This window comes from Triticum aestivum, chromosome 1A, assembly GCF_018294505.1.
Source record: "Triticum aestivum cultivar Chinese Spring chromosome 1A, IWGSC CS RefSeq v2.1, whole genome shotgun sequence".
NCBI lineage: Eukaryota > Viridiplantae > Streptophyta > Magnoliopsida > Poales > Poaceae > Triticum > Triticum aestivum.
Window position 1 is genome coordinate 92,404,939 of NC_057794.1, and position 27,393 is coordinate 92,432,331.

At 44.4% G+C, this 27,393-nt stretch overlaps 1 protein-coding gene and 1 pseudogene across 2 annotated transcripts; one reads left to right on the forward strand and one right to left on the reverse strand.

Annotated features, from left to right (window-relative positions):
* The first annotated feature begins 19,545 nt into the window (after window positions 1-19,545).
* LOC123191531 (pentatricopeptide repeat-containing protein At2g13600) lies at window positions 19,546-21,288 on the forward strand. The gene has a single exon (XM_044604234.1). It carries the CDS (start codon window positions 19,616-19,618, stop codon window positions 21,128-21,130), a length of 1,515 nt encoding a protein of 504 aa, XP_044460169.1. The 5' UTR covers window positions 19,546-19,615; the 3' UTR covers window positions 21,131-21,288.
* A 1,764-nt stretch (window positions 21,289-23,052) lies between these two features.
* On the reverse strand, window positions 23,053-25,521 carry LOC123191542 (phenylalanine ammonia-lyase-like; annotated as a pseudogene). Its single transcript, XR_006496792.1, has one exon. The product of XR_006496792.1 is annotated as a phenylalanine ammonia-lyase-like (transcript).
* Window positions 25,522-27,393: the final 1,872 nt, after the last annotated feature.

Genomic DNA, 27,393 nt, shown 5'->3' on the forward strand with positions numbered 1-27,393 from the left:
GGCCTTCGCACGTGGGACGTTGCGAGGGTCCACCTCACAGCCACGTTCGCATGCCTTTCGGCCTGCCGAACACGGTCGCCGCTCATCAGCGCCTGCTGAGGAGCACTCTGAAGCCCAGGAGGTCAGGCATTGTGCACTCCTGGCGGAGATGGAGATGGCCCTCGGAAACCCACCTGTGCCCCCGAAGCCTCCCGAGGCTCCTGGGCCTGGGGGCTCGTGAGGGTCGACGTCATCATCGCGCATCGCCCACTTCTTCAACATCACTTCATCTTCAACGGCACCAGGTGACATCTTTCTAAATTCCATTTTTAGCTGGGAGCGCCCACAGGGCCGCATCATTTCCAGGTCGCTTGGGTCCGTCCCCGCGGCATGTATCCGTTTTGCTTATCCTCTTTACTTACCTTGTTGGGGGCGCCCCTCGGGCTGCATCATCCTCGAGCTGCTCGGGCCTGGCCCAGCGGTGTTTGCTTTTCTCGCATCTATTTAAAATGAATTTCCTCCTGTGTGCTTAACATACTCGACCTAATCTCCTGCTCGATTGACGCCTACCTATGGAGCCGCTCGCTCTGGCACGGCATTTGCGCACGGGTCCGTCCTTGCAACGCCGATAAACCTGAGTGGTTGAGCTCTAGCCGCGGCAGCCCCGCAAGGCGCCACCTCGCCAGGCCCTTAGTGCCCCAATCACTTCCCCGGAGCGACCAAAGGTTGGCCGGCAACCGTAACGACAGGTCTTGTTTCTCTTCATGATTGGTGTGCAGGACCTACTCCAGGAGCAATGCTGGGGACGTCGCGAGCTGTCTCTCCCTCTCTCCGGCACGGACCGCTTGCACGTTAAAAGGGGGGCGCCTGAGCATCGCGACTCATGGAATCCTACTGGCTCTCCAGCCCTCACCCCCTGGCCTTGACCCACGGCATCGTGACCTGTCATACCAGCGGCGGCTGAGCTCGCTCAAGGGCCGGGACCTGAGGACGTAGAGCATTAAGGAAAGTGGGTGGGAGTGGGAAGAAGCTCGCGAAGGCCTAACCCAGCAGTGCCTCAGCTGCCACCACTCGGGCTGGGCGCTTCATCGAGGAACTACACCAGACTCAAGAGATAAGTCACACCCTTATAGGAGTTGGACCAACGTAGTGCAAAACCCTCGCCCAGTGTGGCTCTGTCACGGCGACGTTGCCTTCCTTTCTCGCCCAGCGAGGGCTGCTTGAGCGCTAAAGGGGACCTCCCGAGCATCGCGGCTCAGGGGCTCTTACCGGACCTTGGGCCTCTCACCTCCTGGCCTTGATCACGGCATTGCGACCTGGCATACCAGCGACGGCTGAAGCCTGCCTGGGGACTGAGACCTATCGGCGTAGAGCGCCAAGTCCTCGTGATGATAGAAAGGGGGAGCCGAGCCGAGACAGGACAAGCACCTCACATTGATTCATATCAAGACATAATGTTCGCAAAAGACATGGCAGGCGCCTTACATACCCCCATGGGGTGTTGCTTCGATTCCTCGCAGGGAACAAGAGTACTAATCCTAAAGAACGCTAATCGCCCGCACCTCCGCAAGGGACGCCATCATCAACAGTGGGCTGCCCAACACCGGCGCCAACCCCATCCAGATCAGTGGCGTCGGCGGCTGGACACAGCTGCCCCGCCCCGAGCACAGCGCGAGCTCGGGGGCTCGTAGCTGTCGTCGCTCGTCTCCGGAGTTGCGAGGAGCTCGGGGGAGCCACTGGATCCCCCAGCTCCTCCGCTCCTGCCTGAGGAGCTGCTGGAGGGCCGATGTGCGGGCCAGGTCCTCGCCGGTTCGTTGCCCCTGCCGCTCTCACTGGGGCAGCACTCCAGCCGGTGTCCTTCAGCATCGAAGACCTTGAAGAACATCAGGGAGGCGCCGTCATATTCAAGATGAATTACGAGGGCACCTACCGTCCGGCAGACCCAGGAGATTTTGCCCCAGCCCCGGGTCATGAAGACCTTGCCCGAAGCGACGACCGCGACCTCCGCTCTGGTCGCAAGGGTACTGCAGTCAGCGTGCTGCAGCCAGAGCTCCAGAGCCCTGCTCGGCGGCATCTCGAAGGCGAAGGAGGGAGGAAGGCGAATCCAAGAGCTTGGAGGCATGGCGGCGTGGAGCACAAGCTCGCGAGAGGAGCACTCGACGTGGACTCCAGGAGGAACGACACGCACCATCGTGACTCGCCGGCGCCGACGGCGGCACCGTCGATGTCGCTCAACGCCTTCTCCCCCAGGACCCACGAAGCGGGCATACAAGGGTAGCGGATACCCAGGCGGCGGCCGCTCGTACCAGGGCCTCGGTGCCTCCTGCTGAGCACCCTCATCTCGGTGGCAAAGAACCAGCCGCTTCTTCGGCGGAAGTGGGTCAGGACCCTCTCGGGGGGCCTTTCCCTTCTCTTCTGCAGAAAACTGGCAGATTGGTGCCATTGGCATAAGGAGAAGCAAGAACGAGGAAGAAGAAGGAAAGGAGCAGCAGCAAGGGATGGACTAAAGGGGCACGCGCAGCCCCGTACTTATAGCCGGAGGAGGCCAACCGCCGAGCACCACGATCGCAGGTAATCATGACCGGTTTCTCTGCATGCAGGGACTTGTCAAGTCATGCAGTCGCCGAGGCATCGTGGGGAAGTGCAGATGCCCACGACAAATCAATCGCCACGCGGCACCCAAGGCCGCATGCTATTGGGGCCCGCGGCGCTTCACGCTTGCCTCTTCGCTTCCCTGCCAGGCCAAGCCCGGGCGCGCCTTGGGCCCGGGGGCTTCTGTCGGCGTTCTAGGAACGGGGGTCCCCAAACTTGCCTGCCTGTGGCCTGCGGCATGGCTCAAGTGGGGGCCCAGCGTGGCCCATCTTCATCAGCTCAAGCTCAAGACCATCGCGAGGGGCCAAGCCTCACGGGGCGGACGACAGGAAGCTTCCTCAGAGGCAGCCTCATCAGGTAGGCTCGCGAGGAGGCGGAGAGATCAAGGCAGGAATACCTCGCGAGGAGCCTGTGACGCAAGCCATGACGATCGAGACCAGGCGGGCGCCGGCCTGTGCAGTGTCCTTGTTTCCCCTTTGGTGCAAAGGGGGCAAGCACAGGCCAAGGCATCGGGCAAAGGTTGCCATTCCGGTGCAACGAGACCAAGACCAACAGAGCGGCAGGACGGAGGTCACCCTGGAGCTCAAGATGGCGTCACCACCAGTACTTTTGGCAGCCGAAGACCACCTTTGGTCAGGATAACTTGTACTAGATGTTCCCCTTCAAAATGGCCAATTGTTGGCGCCCTTCCCGCTCATTATTTGGGGAGAGGCCTAGGGCCTCTATAAATAGAGCTAGCCACCGCAGGGTAGAGAGGATCGATCGAGAGATCTAAAGGGAAGAGGAAGAAAGAAGAGGAAGAGAGAGAGAGGGATCGACACACCTAGACATCTAGAGATCTGATAGAGCCCTAGCATAGAGAGAGAGGCGACTGAACTCACCCAAGCAGTTCATCGCACCAGCTCAAGAACACCTCTCGCGAGGCTGTTCTTCCCTTGTACTGTTCATCATCAACCCCTGAGGCAATCCACCACACCACACACTGGAGTACGGTATTACACCACAACGGTGGCCCGAACCAGTATAAACCTCGTGTCCCTTGTGTTGTTCGTTGTTTCCAGCTTAGATCACGCGAGGAGATTGGACGTAGATCGGTAGGGGAGAGATCTCCGCGCGCACCCCAGTGTTCGAACCTCAAGGGTCTGCTGAAACCCGAAATCCGACATTTGGCGCGCCAGGTAGGGGTGCACCGGAATCTTTCTTCCGCTGTTCGCGTGTGATCTTCCGTCGTGCCCACGGCTGACGCTCGTCGGGCTCGCGCCGAGCGCTGGGCTGCTCTCGCCACCCGCGTCGCCCAGACGGCGCCCGTCGGCGGACGCCCTCGTCGTTCCCCGTTGGCTGCCGCCAACGCCGCCACCGAGTTTGCTTGGCCAACTCTCTATTTCACTTATTACCCAAATCGGTCCCACCGAGTTTGAGTAATCGGTCAAACCGAGTTTTGTATTTACCCTAACCCTAGCACATCAGTCCCACCGAGTTGATCCAGTCGATCCCACTGAAAACCCTAACGGTCACTAGATTTGCTGAATCGGTCCGACCGAGTTTATCAATTCGGTCCCACCGAGATTGTCAAGTTGTGTGTAACGGTTATACTTTGTGTGGAGGCTATATATACCCATCCACCCACTCTTCATTCGTGGAGAGAGCCATCAGAACATACCTACACTTCCAATACATATTTTCTGAGAGAGAACCACCTACTCATGTGTTGAGGCCAAGATATTCCATTCCCACCATATGAATCTTGATCTCTAGCCTTCCCCAAGTTGCTTTCCACTCAGATCTTCCTTCCACCAAACCCATATCCTGTGAGAGAGAGTTGAGTGTTGGGGAGACTATCATTTGAAGCACAAGAGTAAGGAGTTCATCATCAACACACCATTTGTTACTTCTTGGAGAGTGGTGTCTTCTAGATTGGCTAGGTGTCAATTGGGAGCCTCTGACAAGATTGTAGAGTTGAACCAAGGAGTTTGTAAGGGCAAGGAGATCGCCTACTTCATGAAGATCTACCGCTAGTGAGGCAAGTCCTTCGTGGGCAATGGCCATGATGGGATAGACAAGGTTGCTTCTTCGTGGACCCTTCGTGGGTGGAGCCCTCCGCCGACTTGCGCAACCGTTACCCTTCGTGGGTGGAAGTCTCCATCAACGTGGATGTACGATAGCACCACCTATCGGAACCACGACAAAAACATGCGTGTCTCCAATTGCGTTTGAATTCTCCAAACCCTTCCCTTTACATTCTTGCAAGTTGCATGCTTTACTTTCCGCTGCTCATATACTCTTTGCATGCTTGCTTGATATGTATTGTGTTTGTTAAACTTGCGCCAAAACTCCACTTCAACTTAAAGAAATTAAAAACTGCAACTTTTGCCACTTAGTGTCTAATCACCCCCTCTTCTAGACACCTCTTCTTGATCCTTTCAATTGGTATCAGAGCCTTGGTCTCCATTGCCTTGGTTTAAACACCTTTGGAGGAAGATGGATTTGTCTACTTTGGGGAGTCTTAGACATAGTGCCTATTCTTGATGGAGAATATTTTCATGATTGGAAAAATAAAATGCTTGAGATTTTCAATGAATATCATTTGAGCAAGTATATTGCTAGCCCTTGTGCACCTCATGTTGATCCCATGCATCCTACCCTTGATGAGTCAATTGACATGATTCGCAATCTTAGAACTGTTAATCTTATCACTAGAGGCTTGCCTAGAAACTTGATTGGGTGTTTGCCTACTCTTAAGTGTTCCTACACCATATGGAAATTTCTTGAGGAACTCTTTCCAAATTATTCCTTGAAAGATCTAGATGAAATTCTCCATAAATCCATTGCCTTTATTAAGATGAATTCCAATGATCCCAAATTTGGTGACTGCTTATTTGAGCTTACTAATCTTACGAGGGCCAAAGGAGATGTTGGAATCATTAGCAATATCATTTCCAGAGCTATTAGAATTCATAAAGATAACTATAGAAATGATCATTTATCTAATGAATTACCCTCTCTAGGAATTGATCAATCACAAGATGATGTTGAACATGGATACTCTGATGAGGATGAGGGTGATAGTGACTATGATCTCGATGATGCGATGAGACACTTTGGTCTTATGGAAAATCTTCGCGGCTACATGGCTGGAGGAAAGGAATGGGTCCTTGATAGTGGATGTACTGATCATATGACCGGAGATAAAGACATGTTCCGTGAGCTTGCTGGGAATGACGGCCCTCGAAAGTATGTCACTTTTGGTGATAATTCAAAGGGTAAGGTGGTTGGCCTTCGTAAGGTGGCCATCTCACATGATAGCTCCATACAAAATGTCATGCTCGTTGAATCTCTTGGCTACAACTTACTTTCAGTATCTCTCGGCTTCAATGTCCTATTTACTGAAGTAGACTGCCAAGTGTTTCATAGAGATAATCATAAAATGGTCTTTACCGGTATACGTAGAGGAGATCTTTACATTTTTGATTTCACTAAAAAGGCTCAACCTAGAACCTGCTTAATTGCTAAATTTTCTAAAAGGCTGGTTGTGGCATAGAAGGCTAGGCCATGTGGGCATGCGAAACCTTGACAAACTCATTAAAGGAAATCATATCCTTGGCGTTAACGATGTCATATTTGAAAAGGATAGACTTTGTAGTGCTTGTCAAGCAGGGAAACAAGTTGGAGGAAGTCATCACGCTAAGAACATCATGACCACAAGAAGACCACTCGAGCTACTTCGCATGGATCTCTTTGGTCCAAATGCCTACAAGAGTCTCGGTGGTAACTCATTTGGTCTAGTCATAGTTGATGATTTTTCAAGATTTACGTGGGTGTTCTTTCTTGATGACAAATCGCAGTTCCAAAAGATCTTCAAAAACTTTGCTAGGAAGGCCCAAAATTAATTTGATGTGAAGATCAAGAAGGTTCGAAGCGACAACGAAACGGAGTTCAAGAACGCAAATGTGGACACCTTTCTTGACGAAGAAGGGATTACACACGAGTTCTCGGCTACGTACACACCTCAACAAAATGGAGTCGTTGAGAGGAAGAACCAGACTCTTATCGAGATGGCAAGAACGATGCTTGATGAGTACAAGACGCCAAAACACTTTTGGGAGGAAGCGGTTGAGACAGCTTGTCATGTAACAAATCGCTTGTATCTTCACAAGCTACTCGGCAAGATGGAATACGAGCTCCTCACCGGTAACAAACCCCAAGTTGGATACTTTCGAGTATTCAGCTCAAAGTGCTACATTCTTGATAATCATCGTCGTTCTAAATTTGCTCCTAAGTCTCATGAAGGTTTCCTACTTGGTTATGGCTCAAACTCTCACACATACTGTGTCTACAAAAATTTCACCCGAAAGGTTGAAGAAACGGTAGATGTGAAGTTTGATGAATCTAACGGCTCGCAAGTAGAGCAATTGCCAATTGATGTAGGAGACAAAGATCCCTTAGAAGCAATCCAAGACTTGTCTATTGGCAAGATTCGTCCAACGGAGATACAGGAGAGTACCTCGTCCGTCCAAGTGGAAGCTTCTACCTCACGACAAGGTGAACCAAGAGTTGATACGGAAGCATCCACGAGTGGGACACACCAAGATGAAGAAAACGAGGAAGTGCACCAAGACGAACGTCAACAACCTCCTTCTCCACCACGACAAGAGAACGACAATGCTAACAATGAAGAAGGCCAAGAAGAAGAACAAGATGAAGAAGATGTTCAACCAAGACCCAAGCAAAAGCTTTCACGAGTTCGAGCAAGAATTGCTAAAGATCATCCCGTGGAGCAAATCTACAATGATATCCAAACCGGGAGAATCACTCGCTCTAAAACTCGTTTGGCTAACTTTTGTGAACATTACTCATTCATCTCTAGAATTGAACCTATGAAGGTTGAAGAAGCATTGGAGGATCCGGACTGGATAAATGCTATGCATGAAGAGATACACAACTTTGAGAGAAATCAAGTGTGGACATTGGTCGAGAAGCCCGACAATAACCACAACATCATCGGTACCAAATGGGTGTTTTGGAACAATCAAGATGAAGATGGACAAGTGGTTCGCAACAAAGCACGTCTCGTCGCCCAAGGCTACACACAAGTCGAAGGTATGGACTATGGTGAGACATATGCTCCCGTTGCTAGACTTGAGTCCATTCGCATCTTACTTGCTTATGCTAATCATCATGATATCACTTTGTACCAAATGGACATTAAAAGTGCTTTTCTAAATGGTGAAATTGAGGAGGAAGTTTATGTTAAGCAACCTCTCGGTTTTGTCAATCCTAAGAAACCTAATCATGACTACAAACTTCACAAAGCCCTTTATGGTCTTAAACAAGCTCCTAGAGCATGGTATAAATGCTTGACCAAGTTCCTTATTGAAAAAGGCTTTGAAATTGGAAAAATAGAATCTACTCTTTTTACTAAAAGGGTTAATGGAGAACTATTTGTATGCCAAATTTATGTCGATGATATTATATTTGGATCAACTAACCCTCATTTTAGTGAAAAGTTTGGGAAGCTAATGTCGAAGAAGTTTGAGATGTTTATGATGAGTGAACTCAAATTCTTTCTTGGTTTGCAAATCAAGCAAACTAAGGAAGGCACCTTTGTCTCTCAAACGAAGTACACCAAGGACTTATTCAAGAAGTTCAATATGCAAGAATGCAAAGGTATGACTACACACATGCCTACTAGTGGACATCTTGATTTGACCAAAGATGGTGAACCGGTTGATCAAAAAGTTTACCGCTCTATGATTGGTTCATTGTTATATCTATGTGCTTCACGTCCCGATATCATGCTAAGTGTGTGCATGTGTGCACGATATCAAGCTGCTCCTAAGGAATGTCATCTTAAGGCCGTGAAGAGGATAGTGAGATACTTAATACATACACCAAATTTTGGCATTTGGTATCCAAAGGGGGCTTCCTTTGATCTTGTTGGCTACTTCGACTCGGACTATGTCGGTGACAAGGTTGATAGAAAGTCCACTTCGGGTACTTGTAAATTCCTTGGTAGATCTCTTGTGTCTTGGTCTTCCAAGAAACAAAACTCGGTATCCTTATCCACCGTCGAAGCTGAATACGTTGCCGCTGGTTCATGTTGTGCTCAATTACTCTGGATGACCCAAACTCTTAAAGATTATGGGATATATGTGAAACATGTTCCATTACTTTGTGACAATGAAAGTGCTATCAAGATTGCTCACAATCCCGTGCAACACTCTCGAACTAAGCATATTGAAGTCCGTCATCATTTCATTCGAGATCACATTGTTAAGGGTGGCATAAACCTTAAGCATGTTCGCACCGATAAGCAATTAGCAGATATATTCACTAAACCACTTGATGAGAAAGTGTTTTGCAGGTTAAGAGGTGAATTGAACATCATGATGCTTCAAACTTGGAGTAGGAACTCCATTGGATACATGCAAGACTTGAGCCTACGACTAATCACTTGATATTTCTCCTATGATGATTATCTTATGTCTTGAAAATTTGCATCTTGCATGTTATCTAACCCTTGTTGGTACTTGGATGAATCTAATTCTATGAGATTGCAACTCACTCACATCTTGAGCAATCTCTACATCACCAAGTCTCTACACAATGGTGGTTGATGACAAGGAAGCACGAAACCTTTCAAACATATCCTTTGACAAATTCTATGTTGAGTTTCATGATTGTCATGTTGGATACACAAGTGCTCTTACTTCCAAAAACTAATCCATGTAGGTAGATGAACTCAAAATCCAAAGGGTGCTCCCAACTCTTGATGGGATACATCAACCTTGAGCAACCCACACAAGTTCAACTACATGATCAAGATCAACACCGCCACCCAAGGTATGTTGTTCCATCTTAGAGTAGCTTTACTCCAAGTCATGAGTCAAAGCAACTCGACAAGATGTGAATACATCAAGATACTTAAACGAAAAATGCTAACCCCATTTTGAGCTTAAACGATGAGTACGACCTATGATCAAGTGATCTCACTTGACTCCTAAGTCAACGTAGTCTAACATAGGTGACTTTGTCACCGCCCAAATCTAGATGAAGTTCTCCTGTGTTCTTTTCTGTGTTCTTGCATTTGTCTCATGCATATTTGTTTCCCCTTTAAAAAAACTTCATCTAGACCTTTTAGTTTCTTTTCTTTGCTTTTTTTGTTCTGCATTTTCTGCATCCAATTCATTGCAAATCTTTGTGAGATCTTATTTGTCTAGTGAGCTGAGGTGACAAGTGTTTTTCTCTGTGATGAACTCGGTTCCACCGGTTTCATGTCTCCGGTCTAGCCGAAGATTTTCGGTGCAACCGAAGCATACAACTCGGTGACACTGATTTCACTACAGGAAAAAACATTTTGCCATTTATTCCTGCTTTATTCTTGATCCAGCTCCACTCAATGAATCTTGTCCTCTGCAAGCATCACATTTACCTTAATGATTTGTACTGTGATTCAAGGACCGAACCCATTCACAACAAATTCCAGAAGACCCTTCTTGGAAATTGATGTCAAAGGGGGAGAGAGAGAGATCACATCAAAGCTTAATCATATCTCTAGGGGGAGAGATCTCTAGGGGAGGGAATACTCCAGGAAAGAGTAATCTTCAAGGATCCCAGATGCTTGATGTTCAAGAGGAGAGATGCAACATGTCTTCTTGGGGGAAAGCCATGTTCATGTGTGCTTATTTGCATTAGCTCTGTTCATTTGTTTCTTTGAGCTCTGTTTTTCTGTTCCCTATCTTCTCCCAGTATCCCATGCTAGATTCAGGGGGAGCAAGACATCCAAGGGAAAGAAATTATTAAATTCATTGCACATCTTTCTCTTTGGGGACATGTCAATATCTATCATGGTACTCTGTACTCACTCTACATGTCATCCCAGTCTTGGTACTTTTGTGGTTTCTTTTGTTTGCTCTAGCTAGTGGGTGCATCTGTGTTAACTAACCTTGTTTACGCAGGCTCATACCATCCTAGCCAACTCAAGACCACAAGGTAAGTATATGCATCATAGTCATGTGTATGAGAAATTCTTGCTGATATACATACTGTTTGCAAGAAGGACTCATGAGCATGAAGGTACATTTTTCATCATTTGCTCTGATGCATATAGCCAAGATACATGTAACACATTGCTACTCTGTCATGGTTATGCTCTCACATGCTTCTATATTCCATATTCACATGATTGCATACATGTAAGGGGAGCCTATGCTTGTTACATGTCTTTCCAAAGCTTTACTTGCTATTCTCTATATCTTTATCTAAAGCTTTGATGTATGTTGCCATCAATTACCAAAAAGGGGGAGATTGAAAGCACAAGTGCTCCCTGGGTGATTTTGATAATTAATGACAACATATCTCTTGTTGGACTAATACTTTTACCTAGTATGTTTCAGACAAGTTCAACAAATTAAGTGGCATGGACAAAAGGATGTGGAACCCCTTCAAGATGCCAAGGACAAAGGATTAGCTCAAGCTTCAAGATCAAGACTCTACATTTTCTATTTTAGTGATCCAAGATCACATTTAGTCTATAGGAAAAGCCAATACTATCAAGAGGGGATGAGGTGTTGCTTGATGAGGTTCTTGCTTCAAAGTGCTTAGTGATATGCTCCAAAACCCTCAACTACCTTCCCACATCCACATATGACCTAAACCAAAAGTCAAACTCGGCCCCACTGATTCTTTCTATTCGGCGCCACCGAGTTCAGATGTCATAGCCACTGCCAGAAACCCTAATCAGTTCGGTCTCACCGATGGGATCTCGGTCTCACTGAGATGGGCTTGCAAACTCTCTATTACCTATTGCAATATTTTCGGTCCCCCTGAGATATGCAATCGGCCCCACCGAGTTTGCTTGGCCAACTCTCTGTTTCACTTATTACCCAAATCGGTCCCACCGAGTTTGAGTAATCGGTCAAACCGAGTTTTGGATTTACCCTAACCCTAGCACATCGGTCCCATCGAGTTGATCCAGTCGGTCCCACCGAAAACCCTAACGGTCACTAGATTTGCTGAATCGGTCCGACCGAGTTTATCAATTCGGTCTCACCGAGATTGACAAGTTGTGTGTAACGGTTAGATTTTGTGTGGAGGCTATATATACCCCTCCACCCACTCTTCATTCATGGAGAGAGCCATCAGAACATACCTACACTTCCAATACACATTTTCTGAGAGAGAACCACCTACTCATGTGTTGAGGCCAAGATATTCCATTCCCACCATATGAATCTTGATCTCTAGCCTTTCCCAAGTTGCTTTCCACTCAAATCTTCTTTCCACCAAATCCATATCCTGTGAGAGAGAGTTGAGTGTTGGGGAGACTATCATTTGAAGTACAAGAGCAAGGAGTTCATCATCAACACACCATTTGTTACTTCTTGGAGAGTGGTGTCTCCTAGATTGGCTAGGTGTCACTTGGGAGCCTCCGACAAGATTGTGGAGTTGAACCAGGGAGTTTGTAAGGGCAAGGAGATTGCCTACTTCGTGAAGATCTACCGCTAGTGAGGCAAGTCCTTCGTGGGCGATGGCCATGATGGGATAGACAAGGTTGCTTCTTCGTGGACCCTTCGTGGGTGGAGCCCTCCGTGGACTCGCGCAACCGTTACCCTTCATGGGTTGAAGTCTCCATCAACGTGGATGTACGATAGCACCACCTATCAGAACCACGACAAAAACATCCGTGTCTCCAATTGCGTTTGAATTCTCCAAACCCTTCCCTTTACATTCTTGCTGCTCATATACTCTTTGCATGCTTGCTTGATATGTATTGTGTTTGTTAAACTTGCGCCAAAACTCCACTTCAACTTAAAGAAATTAAAAACTGCAACTTTTGCCACTTAGTGTCTAATCACCCCCCCCCTTCTAGACACCTCTTCTCGATCCTTTCACTAGGCCTTGTTTCAACGCATCGTTTGTGCTCACTTTTATCATTAGTTAACTTGCTGTTTTTATATTTTCAGATTACAAAAACCATTATCTACTATCCATATTGCACTTGTATCACCATCACTTTGCTGAACTAGTGCACCTATATAATTTACCATTGTATTGGGTGTGTTGGGGACACAAGAGACTCTTTGTTATTTGGTTGCAGGGTTGTTTGAGAGAGACCATCTTCATCCTACGCCTCCCAGGGATTGATAAATCTTAGGTCATCCACTTGAGGGAAATTTGCTACTGTTCTACAAACCTCTGTACTTGGAGGCCCAACAACGTCTACAAGAATAAGATTGTGTAATAGACATCAATATTCTCTCTGTTCATGAACGTGACACTATTAGAAGATGTTTGATTTATAGTCCTTTTTTCCAAGGCATGCACATCCTTTTTCCAAAGCATGCGTATTTTAGGTAATGTGCAATGTGTATTTTTTTTATGATCAGGGGTGTTCTCTTCTTATTGAATGAGTTCAAGAACAATGTCAGTGTTTTAATTCTTGGTTGGTCAATATTATGATTACTTAAACTATTTGTACTCCCTCTATCTGAAAAAGCTTGTCCCTCAAATGAATGTATCTAGTATCAAGTTTGTGCTAGATACATCCATTTGAGGGACAAACTTGGAACAAGTTTTTTGGGAGAGAGGGAGTACTATTCTGGAGTAGCTCCTGTTACCAAATGTATGTGCCGTGCTTGTGAACAGTGTTTATCCACCCTGAATATATGTTTACATTATTTATGGTCATGAACATTTCATCACTTATTTTTTTTGTCAGCGTGCACCTCTGTCTTGTGTTGTCTTGTATTTTGGAATCTGAGAACCATGCTTCCTTTTGAGTGCATGCACGAATGAGTTTATGAGTTTCAAACTCTCGTGGTGTTTGTTGTTCCGGATGGAATGATGTAGTTTCTGAACATGTCCTAATTGGATCATCTGCAGTTTCTGCAGCTATCCATATTCTGTTTGGTCTATTTTGTAGTGATGTAACTGATGAAACTATCTACTCCCACCGTTCCTAAATATAAGTTTTTTTAGAGATTTCAATATAGACTACATACGAAGCAAAATGAGTGAATTGCCCTGTAAACTACGTCTATATACATCTGTATGTAGTTCATATTGAAATCTCTAAAAGACATACACTTTAGAAACAGAGGGAGTATATGTGATGTGTTTGGCCATAATGTAATTTCCTGCTGATGGTATTTATGAAATTCGAAGGTTGTGAATGGAACTGAGTTAGTCTGTGTAGTGCAAAAGGCAATCTGTTTTGAACATGTCAATTCAGAGTAATCTGTTTTGCAGATATGTTAATCAGTTTCGGTAGCAATTTCAAGCATAAAATGCAGGCAATTTGACTAAAGCGAGTGAAGTTGACACCATGATCCATGAATCAGTTGTAAGCCTTAAAGTGAGATGATTTTACAGCATGGCCTAGGAAAAAAAAGCAAAAATAGTTGTCATAACACATAATTTTGGATTGCATTTTCAACATCTCTTTGTTACAAATAATAGAGTTCTCAAGATAAATAGATTAATAAATATATTTTTCCAAAGTTTTGGGGAAGTTCCTTTGCCTGGAATAAAACTCTCTTTCACCCCACAAAAATGTGTGGAAGCAACAACAACGCCCCAGATTTTTTTTGAGCAAAACAACAACAACCATCCAGATAATTCATTTGTACCATGCGACAGCCCACCACCTTTAATTAATTTTTTTAGAGTTGCCCATCAACCATGGAAGAGAGTGAGATGCATGATCCATTTGGAAGCCCACCACCTGAATGAGGTGCATGATTCATTTGTACCATACGACACCACAGCCCAGCTCGCCACTTGCATGGAGTGGGATGCATGCATGAGTGAGTGGACTCAAAAAAAAAAAATGCATGAGTGAGTTAGTGGAGTTTTTAGTACCACCTCGGTAGTCTGAGGAGCACACGATCAACTTATAAGCGTGTCTCTCAATGCCTTAGAAATGCTAGAAGCACGTGGCGAGAAGAGAACTGCCTACACACGACACGTAAAGTAGCGCGTGCGCTCGTGTGAATATAAGCGTGGACTTATGACTTTTTGATTTTTCACCAGTCTTACTCGGCTTTTGAAAAAAAAAATCCGACTTTTTTGGCACAAATAAACATGTTTTTTTTGCTTCCACGAGATGTACGATATTGTTTTCACGAGAAGTAAGGATTTGCTTTCGCAAGAAGTATGGTCGTGCCCCTCGGAATTGAAAAAATGTGTTTTTTTCCTTCCGTGGGTAGCACGGTTTTGTTTTTGCGAGAGGCATGGTTTTGTTTCCGCGAGAGACACGCCTTTCAGAAACAAAAAAAACGCGTTTTTTTTTCATTCGTGAGATGGACGGTTTTGCTTCTGCGAGACGCATGAACGAAAAAGCCATTTTTTTTCTTTTTTTTCTTTTGTGAGAGGCACGGTTTTGCTTCCACAAGAGGCACGGTCATGCCTCTCGAAAACAAAAAAAATGTTTTTCTCTTTTTCCCCTTTCATGTGATGCACGGTTTTGCTTCCTTGAGAGGCACGGCTGTGCCTCTCGAAAATGAAAAAAAACGTGTTTTCTATTTATTTTTTCTTTCCATAAGAGGCACGGTTTTTTTGACCAGTTTTTTTCATTCAGTTTTTTCAGGAAAAAAGTTTGTTAAAACCTATCGACATGGTATTTAGTTTTGAAGATATCGACGCGAGGAATCCAATGATAAAAAAAGTTTAAGATTTGGACGCACAGTTTAAGAGATAAAACGTTTTGAATAAACAGGTCTAGAAAAAAAGAAAAAAAATCCTAGGCTACGACCAGTGGCGCACATGCAGCACCACTTGTCGCGGCCCGCTGAGGTGGAAGTGATCTTTGAAAGTATCCTTCTTAATTAGTGATTTCAGGCTTTCCTTCTTCCCGGTATAAGCGATACAAATGGCCCCTGCTCCGAACGCATTGGCGCTCGCATGATCTCTACACGGGCCGCGACCTATTAGCTTTGACCGCTCGCTATATTACTTCTGCACTTACAGCTAGCTCTGCGATATATACACGTGTATTGGTCCACTGGTTTTTTATTCAGATATTTTCTTACTGGTGAAAAATAATTTTTGAATTTTAAAAGGTCATTAATTTGAGAGAATTTTAATGGGAGTACAGATGAGCGGGCCCAAGTGCGCTGCAGGCCCAAGCCTCTTTTTCATTTTCTTTTTTCTTGTTTGGTTTCTTTTTTTACTTTGTTTATAACTCAAATTAAAAAAACATTATAAAACACGTTATTCAAAAATTGAAAAAAATGTTAACCAAGCTTTTGATTTGTTTTAAATGTGTATAGAGAAAATGTTTCTCATGTATATGAAAAATTTATACGAAAGAATATACAATATGTGTGAAAAAGTTGATCATGTATTTTGAAATATTTTAATAAAAAAATTGGAAAACAATAAATAATATCTGAAAAATGTTAATCTGGCATTTAGAAAATGTTAAATGTGTATAAAAAAATAATCAACATGTATGAAAAAAATTAATCTTTCATTTGAAAAAAAATGTGAATCAACCATTTGAAAAATGTTAAATGTGTACAGAAAAGATATTGACCATGTGTTAAAAAATGTCAATCATGTATCTGAAAAATGCTAATAAAGCATTTGAAAAATGTTATAATGTGTATAGCAAAAATGTTGACCATGTATTAAAAAAATCTTGTATTTGGAAAAAGTTAATCAAGCATTTGAAAAAATGTAAAAAAATGTCTAAGGAATTTTTTTTGACCATGTATTAAAACAATGTTAAACGTGTATTAGGAAAATATATTAGATATATACCAGGAATGTACATTGTGTATGGGACAAAGTGGACATAAAAATATAACTTCTCGAAAAATGATAATCATGTTTTTAACCATGTATATAGAAAATATTCTAGATGTGTACCTAAAATGTTGAATGTATATTGAAAAGGAAGTTAACATGTGTTGAACCAAAAAGGAGCCTTAGAAAACAAATGTAAACGAAGAAAACACAATAAAAACCAAAAGAAACAAAACAAAGAAAATAAGTAACCCAAAGCAACCAATTCAAAAGAATGATAACAAAGGAAACTGAGAACGAAACAAAGAAAAATAAAATAAAACCAATAAAACCCAAGAAAGAAGTAAAAGAAAACCATAGAAATAATGGAACAAAAGCGAGAAAATAATGAAAACCGAGAAAGAAACAAATGAAAATAAAAAACGGTGAAAGAAATGAAGAAAACCGTTGAAAAAACATAGAAAACAAAAAAAATGCGAAGATGTAAACAAAAAAGATAAGGAAAACGAAAAGAAAAAAAAATCAGCAAACTTAACGAACGTATAAAAGACGGGTCGGGCCAGTCGATACAGCGTGGGGTAAAACCTTCAGCGTCACTTATGGTAGTCTCACTATACGCGAGATATAACATCTACGTTTGGGAGGTCCCGACAAGCGCCCTAAGGGCCAGCTAGGCTAATTGGGGCAATTCCTAGTTACGTTTCTTCTGTTTTTCGCAAACCGCTGCCTGGAGGAGGTTTCTTGCGCGTCTAGATGGGCCGGCCCATATTTCTTTCTTTCATGGAAAAAAGCAAAAAAAAGTGTGTGCAGTGACGGGAGTTCAAACTTGCGACCGCAGGAATAGCACAGATCAGCACCAACCAATCGGCCACCTTCAGGCTGGTGGCTAAGATTCACCTTTTCTCTTTCTATTCTGTTTTTAAGTTCGTTGTGAATCGAGATTTCATTTTTATTTTATTTTTTCTTTATCACTTTATTGTTTTTATTTTTGGTTTTCCCTTCTTTTTCGGTTTCTTTTCTTTTTCTTTATTTTTTTCCGAAAATGCACAAAGTTTCATGAACTTTTTCTTCAAACCGATGAACTATTTTTTCGAATTTGATGATTTTTTTCAGATTCCGTGAACTATTTTCATATTTTATGGACTATTTTTAAATTCTATGAACTTTTTTGAATTGATGAACTTTTTCTCAAATTTGATGAACGCTTTTCAATTTGATGAACTTTTTTCAAATCGATGAACTTTTCTTCAGATTCGATGAACTTTTTTGTATGAATTTTTTTTCAAATTCAGCGAACGCTTTTCAATTTCGATGAACCTTTTTCAAATCAGTGAATTTTTCTTCAGATTTGATGGACTTTTTCTGTGAACTTTTTTTTCAAATTCGATGAACGCTTTTCAATTTTGATGAAATTATTTCAAATCGATGAACATTTTTTTTCAAATTCGATGAACTTTTTTCAGATTTGATGAACTATTTTTTAGAATTGACGAATTGTTTTTCAAATTTGATTTATTTTTTTCAAATTCAATGAACTTTTTGAAATTTGATGTTTTTTAATTCGATGAACTTTTCGCATAATCAATGAACTTATTTCAAATCCGATGAACGCTTTTGAAAAAGATGGATGGACTTTTTTGAAATGGTGAACCTTTCTTGCAAATTCAATGCACTTTTTTAATTCACAGTTTTTTTTTAATTCGTAAATTCGTTTCAAAATCCGATGAACGGGCTTTCGTTAAATAAAATCAACTTTTCCAAATTGTTTTTGAATAATTCGCAAAGCTAATAAATAGCGCGGATACATTGGTTCTTAAAGATTTCGCGTTCCATGTATTTGTTGGGGCTTTCTGGCTGTAGTGGTTAGCAAAGCAGTGCCTTTGTTGTAGCGGCAGGGCGCGAGTTAGAATCCCTGCGTCCGCACTTTTTCCTTTTTTTTGAGATGAAACTAGGGTTTTATTCATTAACCAAAACAGCCGGAATACAAATGATGTCTGGTAAGTTCCCTAGCCATACATGTCGACCAACAGGGAGTGTCGAGGCTGCATTTGCCAAGGCATGTGCCTCAACATTTGCCTCCCTGTTCTCAAAACGAAAAACAACTTTAACAAAATCTAAAGTTCTAGCTCTAATTTCATCCAGAACAAAAGCATATGAAGTAGATGGCGCAGAACCATTAATATCTGAAACGACTTGCGAGCAATCCGAAGCTATTATCACATGTGATTGTAGGAGATCCGCACTTTTTCCTGTGTTTTCTCGCGACACATTTTTTCTTCTACTGTGCGTGGTGGGCCGGCCCATGAGGTGCGGCGCGCGGCGCGCAGGCGTCGAACAGGAGCCCCACTAATTGGCGCGTACGCGCTCCCCATGTACGCGCGTACTCCCCCCCCCCCCCCCCCCTCAAAAATAAATGTACGCGCGTACTGGGTTGGCCCACCAACGCCTGGTTCACAGGTGGACTGGTTGACCAATTTGACTGATTGACCGTTGACTCTTTAAAAATGATATATAAAATCTTATATTTGGGAAAAACTTAAGATTTGGAAAACAAAATCGTGGGTTGGAAAGCAGTTCTAAAAAAGTTCACTTATATGAAAAAGTTCATTATTTTAGAAAAAAACACTGTTTTGGAGAAAAGTTCATGGGCACTAAAAAATCATACTCCCTCCGTCCCAAAATATAAGAACGTTTTTAACACTATACTAGTGTCAAAAACGTTCTTATATTTTGGGACAGAGGTAGTAGATTTGAAAAAATTTGGTGCATTTTTAAGAAAAACATCTTAAGAAACTTTGTGTATTTTAAAATGTTCATGGATTTGGAAAAAAATCATGGATTCACTAAAAGTTTCACGGATTTCAAAAAAGAAATCATGGGTTTTGGAAAAGTTTCTGATTGGATTTTTTTTGAAAAAGAATTACTTTTTAAAAAAAATCTGTAAAGTTTAAAACTCTAGGAAATTTAAAAAATGCGTGAATTTGAGAAAGGTTTATGAATTTGAAAAGTTCTGTGATTTCTTTTAAAAGGAAAAAAATGGAACAAAATTCGTCCTGAAAAAAAGCAGGGAAATACCGCTCCAGGAAAAACCAGTGGAAGAAGGTTCCTACAATCGGTGAGAAAAGAATTACCTGGTTTTCTCGAAGTGGGCTGAGCCTATTGAGCTCAGGAACAGACTTCAAAGGCCTAAAGTAATTGCCCCCACCCCTAAAAAAAGTAATTGTCTCCAATTTAGCCCAGCAAAAAGCTTTCCCCCACCGTTCCCGCGAGACAGCCTGTACGTCGTGTGGCGTGTCCGATGTGGGAGTGGGACGCCACCTCCCTCGCCGGCGCCCTCAAATCCGCCGCCACTTGCCGTTCCACTCCCCATGTCAAACCCCTCCACGCTGTCCTCCTCAAGCTCGGTCTGTCGGCGTCCGCCATCCTAGCTACCTCACTCGCGCATCTGGCACTCCGGTGCGGGCTCCCTGGTTACGCCCGTGCTCTGTTCGATGAAATGCCCAGACGGGACGTGGTCTCCTGGACGTCCCTCATCACCGGCCACGCTCACCAGGGTCTGCACGGAGACTCTCTCGCACTTCTGCGGCGCATGGTGGAATCTGGTGTTGCTCCCAACGGGTACACACTGTCCGGTGGGTTGCTCGCGTGTGCCGGGGTTGGCCAGGCCGCCCTTGCTACCGGGAAGGAAATCCATGCCAGGGTTGTGAAGATGAGTATGTACGGCCCGGTCGATTCGGTTGTGGAGAACGGGGTTCTTGACATGTACGCGAGGTGCCGGAATGTTGACTATGCGAGGAGAGTGTTTGGGGTGATGGTGGCGAGGGACATTGTTGCGTGGAACTCGATGATGGCCGGGTATCTCGGGAGTGGGCAAGCTGAGGAGGCTCTGGGCTTGTTTGTGTCAATGGTTTCTTGTGAGGTTGGCGCAGATGGCTTCTCGTATGCCATAATTGTGGATGCGTGTGGGGAGCTGGCGTTGTTAAAACAGGGGATGCAGGTGCATGCACGGGTTCTTGGTGCAGGATTTGATTCTGATGTGGTTGTAAGGAATTCCTTGCTGGATATGTATGCAAAGTGTGGATGTGTTGATTCAGCAGAGCTTGTCTTCAATGGGACACCTTCATTAGATGCTGTTTTATGGACTACGATGATCTCAGCTTATGGCAGGTTTGGTCGTGCACAAGACGCGGTATGCTTGTTTGATAGGATGGCACGATTGGGCATCAAAAGAGATGGAGTAGCATACCTTGCGGTGTTGTCAGCTTGTAGCCATGGCGGACTAGTTCGAGAAGGTTGGCACTACTTCAAGTTTCTGTTTGATGGCCAAAGCTCGGTTAAGTTGCAGCCTGAGCACTACGGTTGTATGGCAGATCTAATTTGCAGGAGAGGTCACCTAGAAGATGCTCTTGAATTCATTGAGAGTATGCCGTTTGAGTCGAGCATTGCTGCTTGGAGTGCGCTACTTAATTCCTGTCGAATCTATGGGAATGCTAAGTTAGGTCAGCTTGGAGCGTCCCGTCTACTCGAGCTTGATCCAGAGAACCACAGTAACTGGGTTGCTTTATCAAGTATACATGCATCGGAGGGCGATTGGCATGAGACATGGATGATCAAGGAGAACATGAACAGAGAGTGGGTGAAGAAAGAGCCTGGATGTAGTTGGGTCGAGTTGCATGATGGAGTTCATGTATTTCTAATGGCTGATCAGTCTCACCCTGAATTGGTTAATGTACTGCAGACTCTTGATTCTTTGAAGGAAGATATATGGGTGATGCCTTCAAAACCATGGACAATTTCTTGTGATGCTCTTTGATCAGAGCTATTTTAAATCTTGTTGAATACTGGACATTGTCCTACTTGGTTGTTTTCCTTAGAACTAGTGCTACTAGAGCTGTCAAATAGGGTGTGAGATGAAAATATGTCCATGGAAATTTGGAATTGCAGCAAGAGGATAAGTAAGGTGATACGCTCCGGTGACTTGCTTATGTTTTTGTAGATTGCGCAACATGCGGCCGTTTTCATGATGCTGCTTTCAATTGACCATGAAGAAGTTTTTTTTTATAAATTGAATCGTCGATACAGATGGATATATTGTTCCTTTCATAAAAATAGTAAGATTTCATCAATACAAATAAGTGCTTTTTTTTATTCTAAAGGTATTTTGGTGGATTCTACTTTGGATTACCCTCCTATAGCTCTTGTTTCATTTATAGAATTAGAGTACTTGGATTTTTTTTCATATGGACAACTTTTCATGCAATTTCACAGGAACTTTTCTATTGAGCCCAACCTCATGGAAAAAGGTTTTGTTTCTATGATGACTATGACAATGACCTAATCATTCAAGAAAGTTCATGTGTTTTTCTTGTGGTTCAACCAAACAACTTCTATTACACATTCATGAGTTTTAACTACTATAGGGTTCGACACGCCATGACATTCAATTCCTATGTTTTTCCTATTCTTGTGTGTTTTCAAATCCTGCAAAACAAAGAAGCCCTAAATTTGATTAAAACGAAAGTTAATCCTTTGTTACTGCCGTAGAAAAACTTGCATTGATGGCCTTATAGGATGTGAGATAATAATCCTTAATTTCATTGGTCTTATCTTTTTGTACTTAGGCCCTGTTTGGTTCCAAATAAGTCACCAACTTATAAGTCGAAAAGTGTAAAAAGTGACTTATTTTGCCAAACGGACCTAACTTATAAGTCACCCCAACTTATAAGTCATAAGTTGCTCCACCTCAACTTAAAACTTATAAGTCGCCCCTTTTTGCATGAGTCCCACCACCTTTACATAAAAAACAAGGTGGAAAGGTGTGCTCAGGTGACTTATAAGTCAGGTGACAACCAAACAGGCATGACTTATAAGTCACTGGTTTTAAGCCACCTGACTTATAAGTCAGGTGACTTATTGGAACCAAACAGCCCCTTATTTGTAAGTATCTGCTTAGTATGTTGTTCGACTGTATGGCTATGGCTGTATGACTGTAAGGGACTGGTCTCTGTTTTTCCTACTGCCTTTTGTTTTAAGAAAAATCTAGTCAAGAAGGAGGTGCTTGAACAAGATTGAAGTGAAGGTCCAATTTCCAAGATGGGCCAGGTATTCTGCCAACTCTTAAGTGTAAGCCCTTCTGCTAAAAAATGTGTTCATGTTTCAATGCAAACACAGTTCTGTTTGTCTTTGTCATATGTTTTGATTGCTAGACATCAGGACACCAATGACACATATGAGATACATAGTGTTGGACATTGAATTTTCTTCAGTCAGGATAGTTGTTCTTCACTCCATGAGGGTCAGACTGTGCATCTGAGACATCTTCATGCTTTGAGTATATCGTGTTGACCTAAGGACCAAAATTCTACCTATACAATAGAACCATAGCAGCCATACTTGCAATGAGATATTTGAGGGCGGATGTTTGCTGAGACCAAGCAATGTGATGCAAAGCATATACTTCCTGTCGCTGGATGTTTGCAGTAAAATGATTTAGCATTTCCATACTTCAGAATGATTTCTACTTTGATGTATCTTACAACTCATCATAGTATCTTGGTGTATACTTTATGGTATACATTTTGAATACTCTATTATAATCGTAATATGGATTAGAGGGAGTAATATAAATATTTGATGCCAATCGGAACCTGGTGTTGTTTCTCTTTATATTGCAATGCAATGTGGTAACTATTATAATTTATAGTACTTGTCAATACAGCAGTAGACCGCCTTCTATGGATTCATTTGAACAAATTGAACATTTGTCATGAAAATTTATACCCTTTCACTTACATCAGCATATGCTTACGCTCTAGCTCTGGAAGAACGTTGCATGCATCAACGCTTCAGAAGTTGAAACATAAAATAAAATCAAACAACAGTATTATCAGTTTTCAGAAATTCTGAAGCAGGGCATCTTCTCTTCATCTCCTGATTAGCAGATAGGCAGAGGCTCGCCGTTCCACTCCTTCAGGCACTCCAGCAGAGCGTCGATGTGCTTTCCCTGGTTCATGGCAATGAACACTTTGTCCACCTCCTCCCCAGGTGACCGTGTCTTCTCTCCGGTCAAGTACACCGTCCCTAACTCCTTGCGCACGAACCGGTACAGAGGGTATGACCGGCAGTCAGCGATACGGTTCGGTTCTGCGGCGGTGCCATTCTCCACTGCACCTCTAGCAGCCTCGACCTCCTGAGGCAGTGCCGCGCAGAGCTCCTGCTCGAATGTAGCAACCTTGGCAAACACTGAGGTTTCCGCGTTGCGCTCAGCCTCGCCGTTGGCCAAGGCGTGCTCCACCAGCACCGCACGCATCTTCTTCATGAGAGGGTAGTTGGCGCTGCAAGGGTCGTCTGCGTATGCAAACACCGCCTCCCGGTCGATTGTCTGAAGCAAGTCCATCTCACAAAAACGAGCGTTGTGGAGGCCACCCATGTCATTTGTGATCAGGGTCTTCCTGGCTACTCTTGTGACACAATTCTTGACGGCGTTCTTGACATTCTCTTCAAGGTGGCGCAGGTCGATGGCTTGGCACAACGCAACCAGAAACGTAGAGGACATGAGCTTCAGAATGTGGCCTCGGCAGTCTTCCGAGACGAGATTAATCCGAGGGAGTTAACATCTTGGTTGTGCTGCTCCGCGCTCTGGACATGGTTGGTGACAGGGTTGCCCAAGAATTGGAGCTCCGAGCAGTATGACGCCATGGCGATCTCGGCACCCTTGAAGCCATAGTCCAGGCTTGGGTTGCGGCCACCAGAGAGGTTGGAGGGCAAGCCATTGTTGTAGAAGTCGTTCACTAGCTCCGAGAACTGGGCAAACATGAGCTTGCCGATCGCTGCAATGGCAAGCCTCGTGTTGTCCATCGACACACCAATGGGCGTGCCCTGGAAGTTGCCACCATGTATTGCCTTTCCACGAGATACGTCAATGAGTGGGTTGTCATTGACGGAGTTGATCTCGCGCTCGATCGACTTTGTCGCTGCACGAATGACCTCAATTTGTGGGCCAAGCCATTGCGGCGACGTGCGGAGAGCATATCTATCTTGCTTTGGCTTCATCAATGGGTCGAGTTCACCAAGTTTCTTCGCAAGCATCATGTAGGAGCTGCCCTCCAGGATGTGCTCCATGATAGCCGCGGCCTCGATCTGTCCGGGGTGGTGCTTTAACTTGTGAGTCAGGTGGTCGGTGTACTCTGGCTTGCCATTCATCACCTCGCAGAACACGGCCGACAAAACTTCAGCAAGGACACCAAGGATGTTGGCTTCAAAGAGAACAATCGACGCGAGCCCAGAGCCCACCGCCGTGCCATTAACCATAGCAAGGCCTTCCTTGGGCTGCAGCTCGAAGAAACCATGCTGGATGCCGGCGATCTTAAAAGCCTCAGCGGCGTTAACTTTGGTGCCATCAGGAGCCACAGCCACGGCATTTGGGCGGCCAGTGACAAGTCCGGCGATGTAGGAGAGAGGGACGAGATCGCCAGAAGCGGTGATGGTGCCCCGGAGCGGCAGGCACGGCGTCACATTGGCGTTGAGCAGCATGGCGATCGTCTCGAGTATCTCAAAGCGGATGCCGGAGTACCCCTGGAGCAGGGTGTTGACGCGGACAAGCATCGCCGCGCGCGTGGTGGCCGCGGGCAGCACGTGGCCGTCGCTGCCGGTGCCGAAAGCCCCGGCGTTAAGGAACCGGATGAGCTCCCTCTGCAGGGCGCCGCCCTCCTTGGTCCTCCGATGGGAGGTGGCGCCGAAGCCGGTGGTGACGCCGTAGCTGTCGGTGCCGTTGGCCATGCTGGCCATGACCCAGTCGTTGCTCTCCTTGACGCGGCCGCGCGCGGACTCGTCGAGCTCCACCCTGGCCCCGCCGGACGCGGCCACGGCCGCGACCTGGGCGATGGTCAAGCTCGCGCCCTCCATGACCACCACCGGCCTGCGGTACTCCTCCACCATCCGCTTCACCGCATCCAGATGGCTGCCCGACAGCTCCCCCGCCGCTTTCCCCCAGTTGAGCGGGTCAGCAGCGCTCCGCGGCTTGGCCACGCACAGACCGTCGTTGCCGTTGCCCGCCATTGGTTTGGTCGAGGCTGCGTCTTGGAGTCTCGATGGAGCAGCTCGAGCTGGAGCAGCTGGATGAATGTGTGGACTGGAGCCGCCTTGGGAGAGAAGAGCTCGTTGGAGTAGGAGAGGTGGGGGATGCTCTTCTTGGATGGAAATGGAGGAAGAGGGAGGGATTATAAATAGGTGGCGCCTGCAGGGTGGGTGGCGATGGAGATTTGGTGTGGGCTGTGACCGGGATGGTTGTGTTGACCGCCGGACTTGGCCGGGTGGGCACGAAGGTGGGTTGGTGGCCTCGTGCGTGCGGGCCAGGAGGAAGAAGACGAAGAAAGGCAGCTGCTGCGACACTGGGATACTAATATACTACTCTAGCTAAGTGTCCGTGGATTGCCACGGACTAACAAAATATATATACAAAGAGAAACTTCACGTGATGCGAATTTAAAGGCTATTCGCATGGGACGATATCTCATGGTTGTGATGTTATAGATAAACACATCTCCTCATCGTCTTTCAACCCCACTTCCTCGTTCTAGCCACCACGCGACTTCGTTCCTCCAACCATGCTTTTATCTCCTATTTCCCCGCCTACAACTTGCACGACATTACTTAGTTTCTTATTCAACTATGATAATTTTCCCCGGTTTTACATCCTCTTAGATTATTAATGGCTTGTGTACATGTTCTGAATAAGGACAATAAAAATGGACTCCCTGATCCATATTACAGGTAGTCCATTTTTATATACATCCATTTTAGTGACAGGTAATATGAATCGAAGGGAGTACTAAATTTCTAACGAGAAATGAGAATTCAGCGCAATATCTCATACTCCGTGCAATCAATTTTGAAGATAATCTCTTTATAGCTTCGGTCAAGATTCGGACGCACATTCCACACAATAAACATTCTATATGGCGGGACTGATTAATTATCAATATATGTCTACAATAAAGAGAAGTTTACTCAAAATAATTTTCTATAAGGGAGGATAATTCGTATTAGGAAAAATAAAGATTTGAGTTCATCCCAAATTATCGCATATTGGGAAGCTTTTTTGTCAACTCAACATCTAGAATAAAATGACATTTTAAACACACACATCACATTTCAATATGAAGATAAATGGTAATTTTGAGCAAATACTGTTCTTGCAGATCTATCTACCATTGACACTATAAAAAACCTACTTGATATAACAATACAAAAATAATATTGATTTTTTTACCACAAAGTCACAAAGATCAGGGGTTCATTCACAAGCAGTCAGAAAACTGCATGCATTCTTAAAGCATGAATGAATTAGAAGCGAAGTCGTTAGATCATAAGAACATGACCAAAAGCCATGTGTATAACATTTAAAATTGTATATGTACATGAAATCCCATCAACATTTACAACACAGCAGCCATGCATGTATACGTAAGCAATGCAGTGAAAGAGAATTCTTTCCCTTTTTAAGGGAAAGAGAAGCCACAGAAAATCCCCACAAAAAAGAAAAAGATGACACGTGGTAATGGCGAACGTCGCTGGTACACGAGGGCACACGCGACCACAGGGTGCAAATATAACAACATGTTGGTACATGCCTCTGTTTTCTTTCTTTCCTTTTTGTACTCTTCTTACTTTCCAAGTGAACGTGATGGCTATTTCCTTTTATCAAAATATTCAATTCCTTTTAAACTATTGGGCTCTCTCCAGAAGTACCCAAGGAAGATATGAATCATTTTTTTATTTCCTCTATCTCCACGTATTACTTGATTTTTTGGGGGGACATATTACTTGGTTGAGACGAATCAGTTGAGAAGGAATGGAAAGTTGTGATTGAGATTAATCGGTTGAGAAGGAAAGAAAAATTATTACCCCGTTTTGCTTTTTTGTAAGTTATTACTACTTGATGAGATGGATCAACTGAGATATGTGGAACGACTGTATAGGAAGGGAAACCCAGGAGGCGAGGAAGCGAACGACCTATTCACAACATATACATTCCTCTGCAACTTCGTGCATACATTTATTATGAATCTGAGTTGT

Excerpts from the sequence above, each read along its gene's own strand:
- LOC123191531 (XM_044604234.1), top strand. The coding sequence starts at position 19,616 with ATGTGGGAGTGGGACGCCACCTCCCTCGCCGGCGCCCTCAAATCCGCC.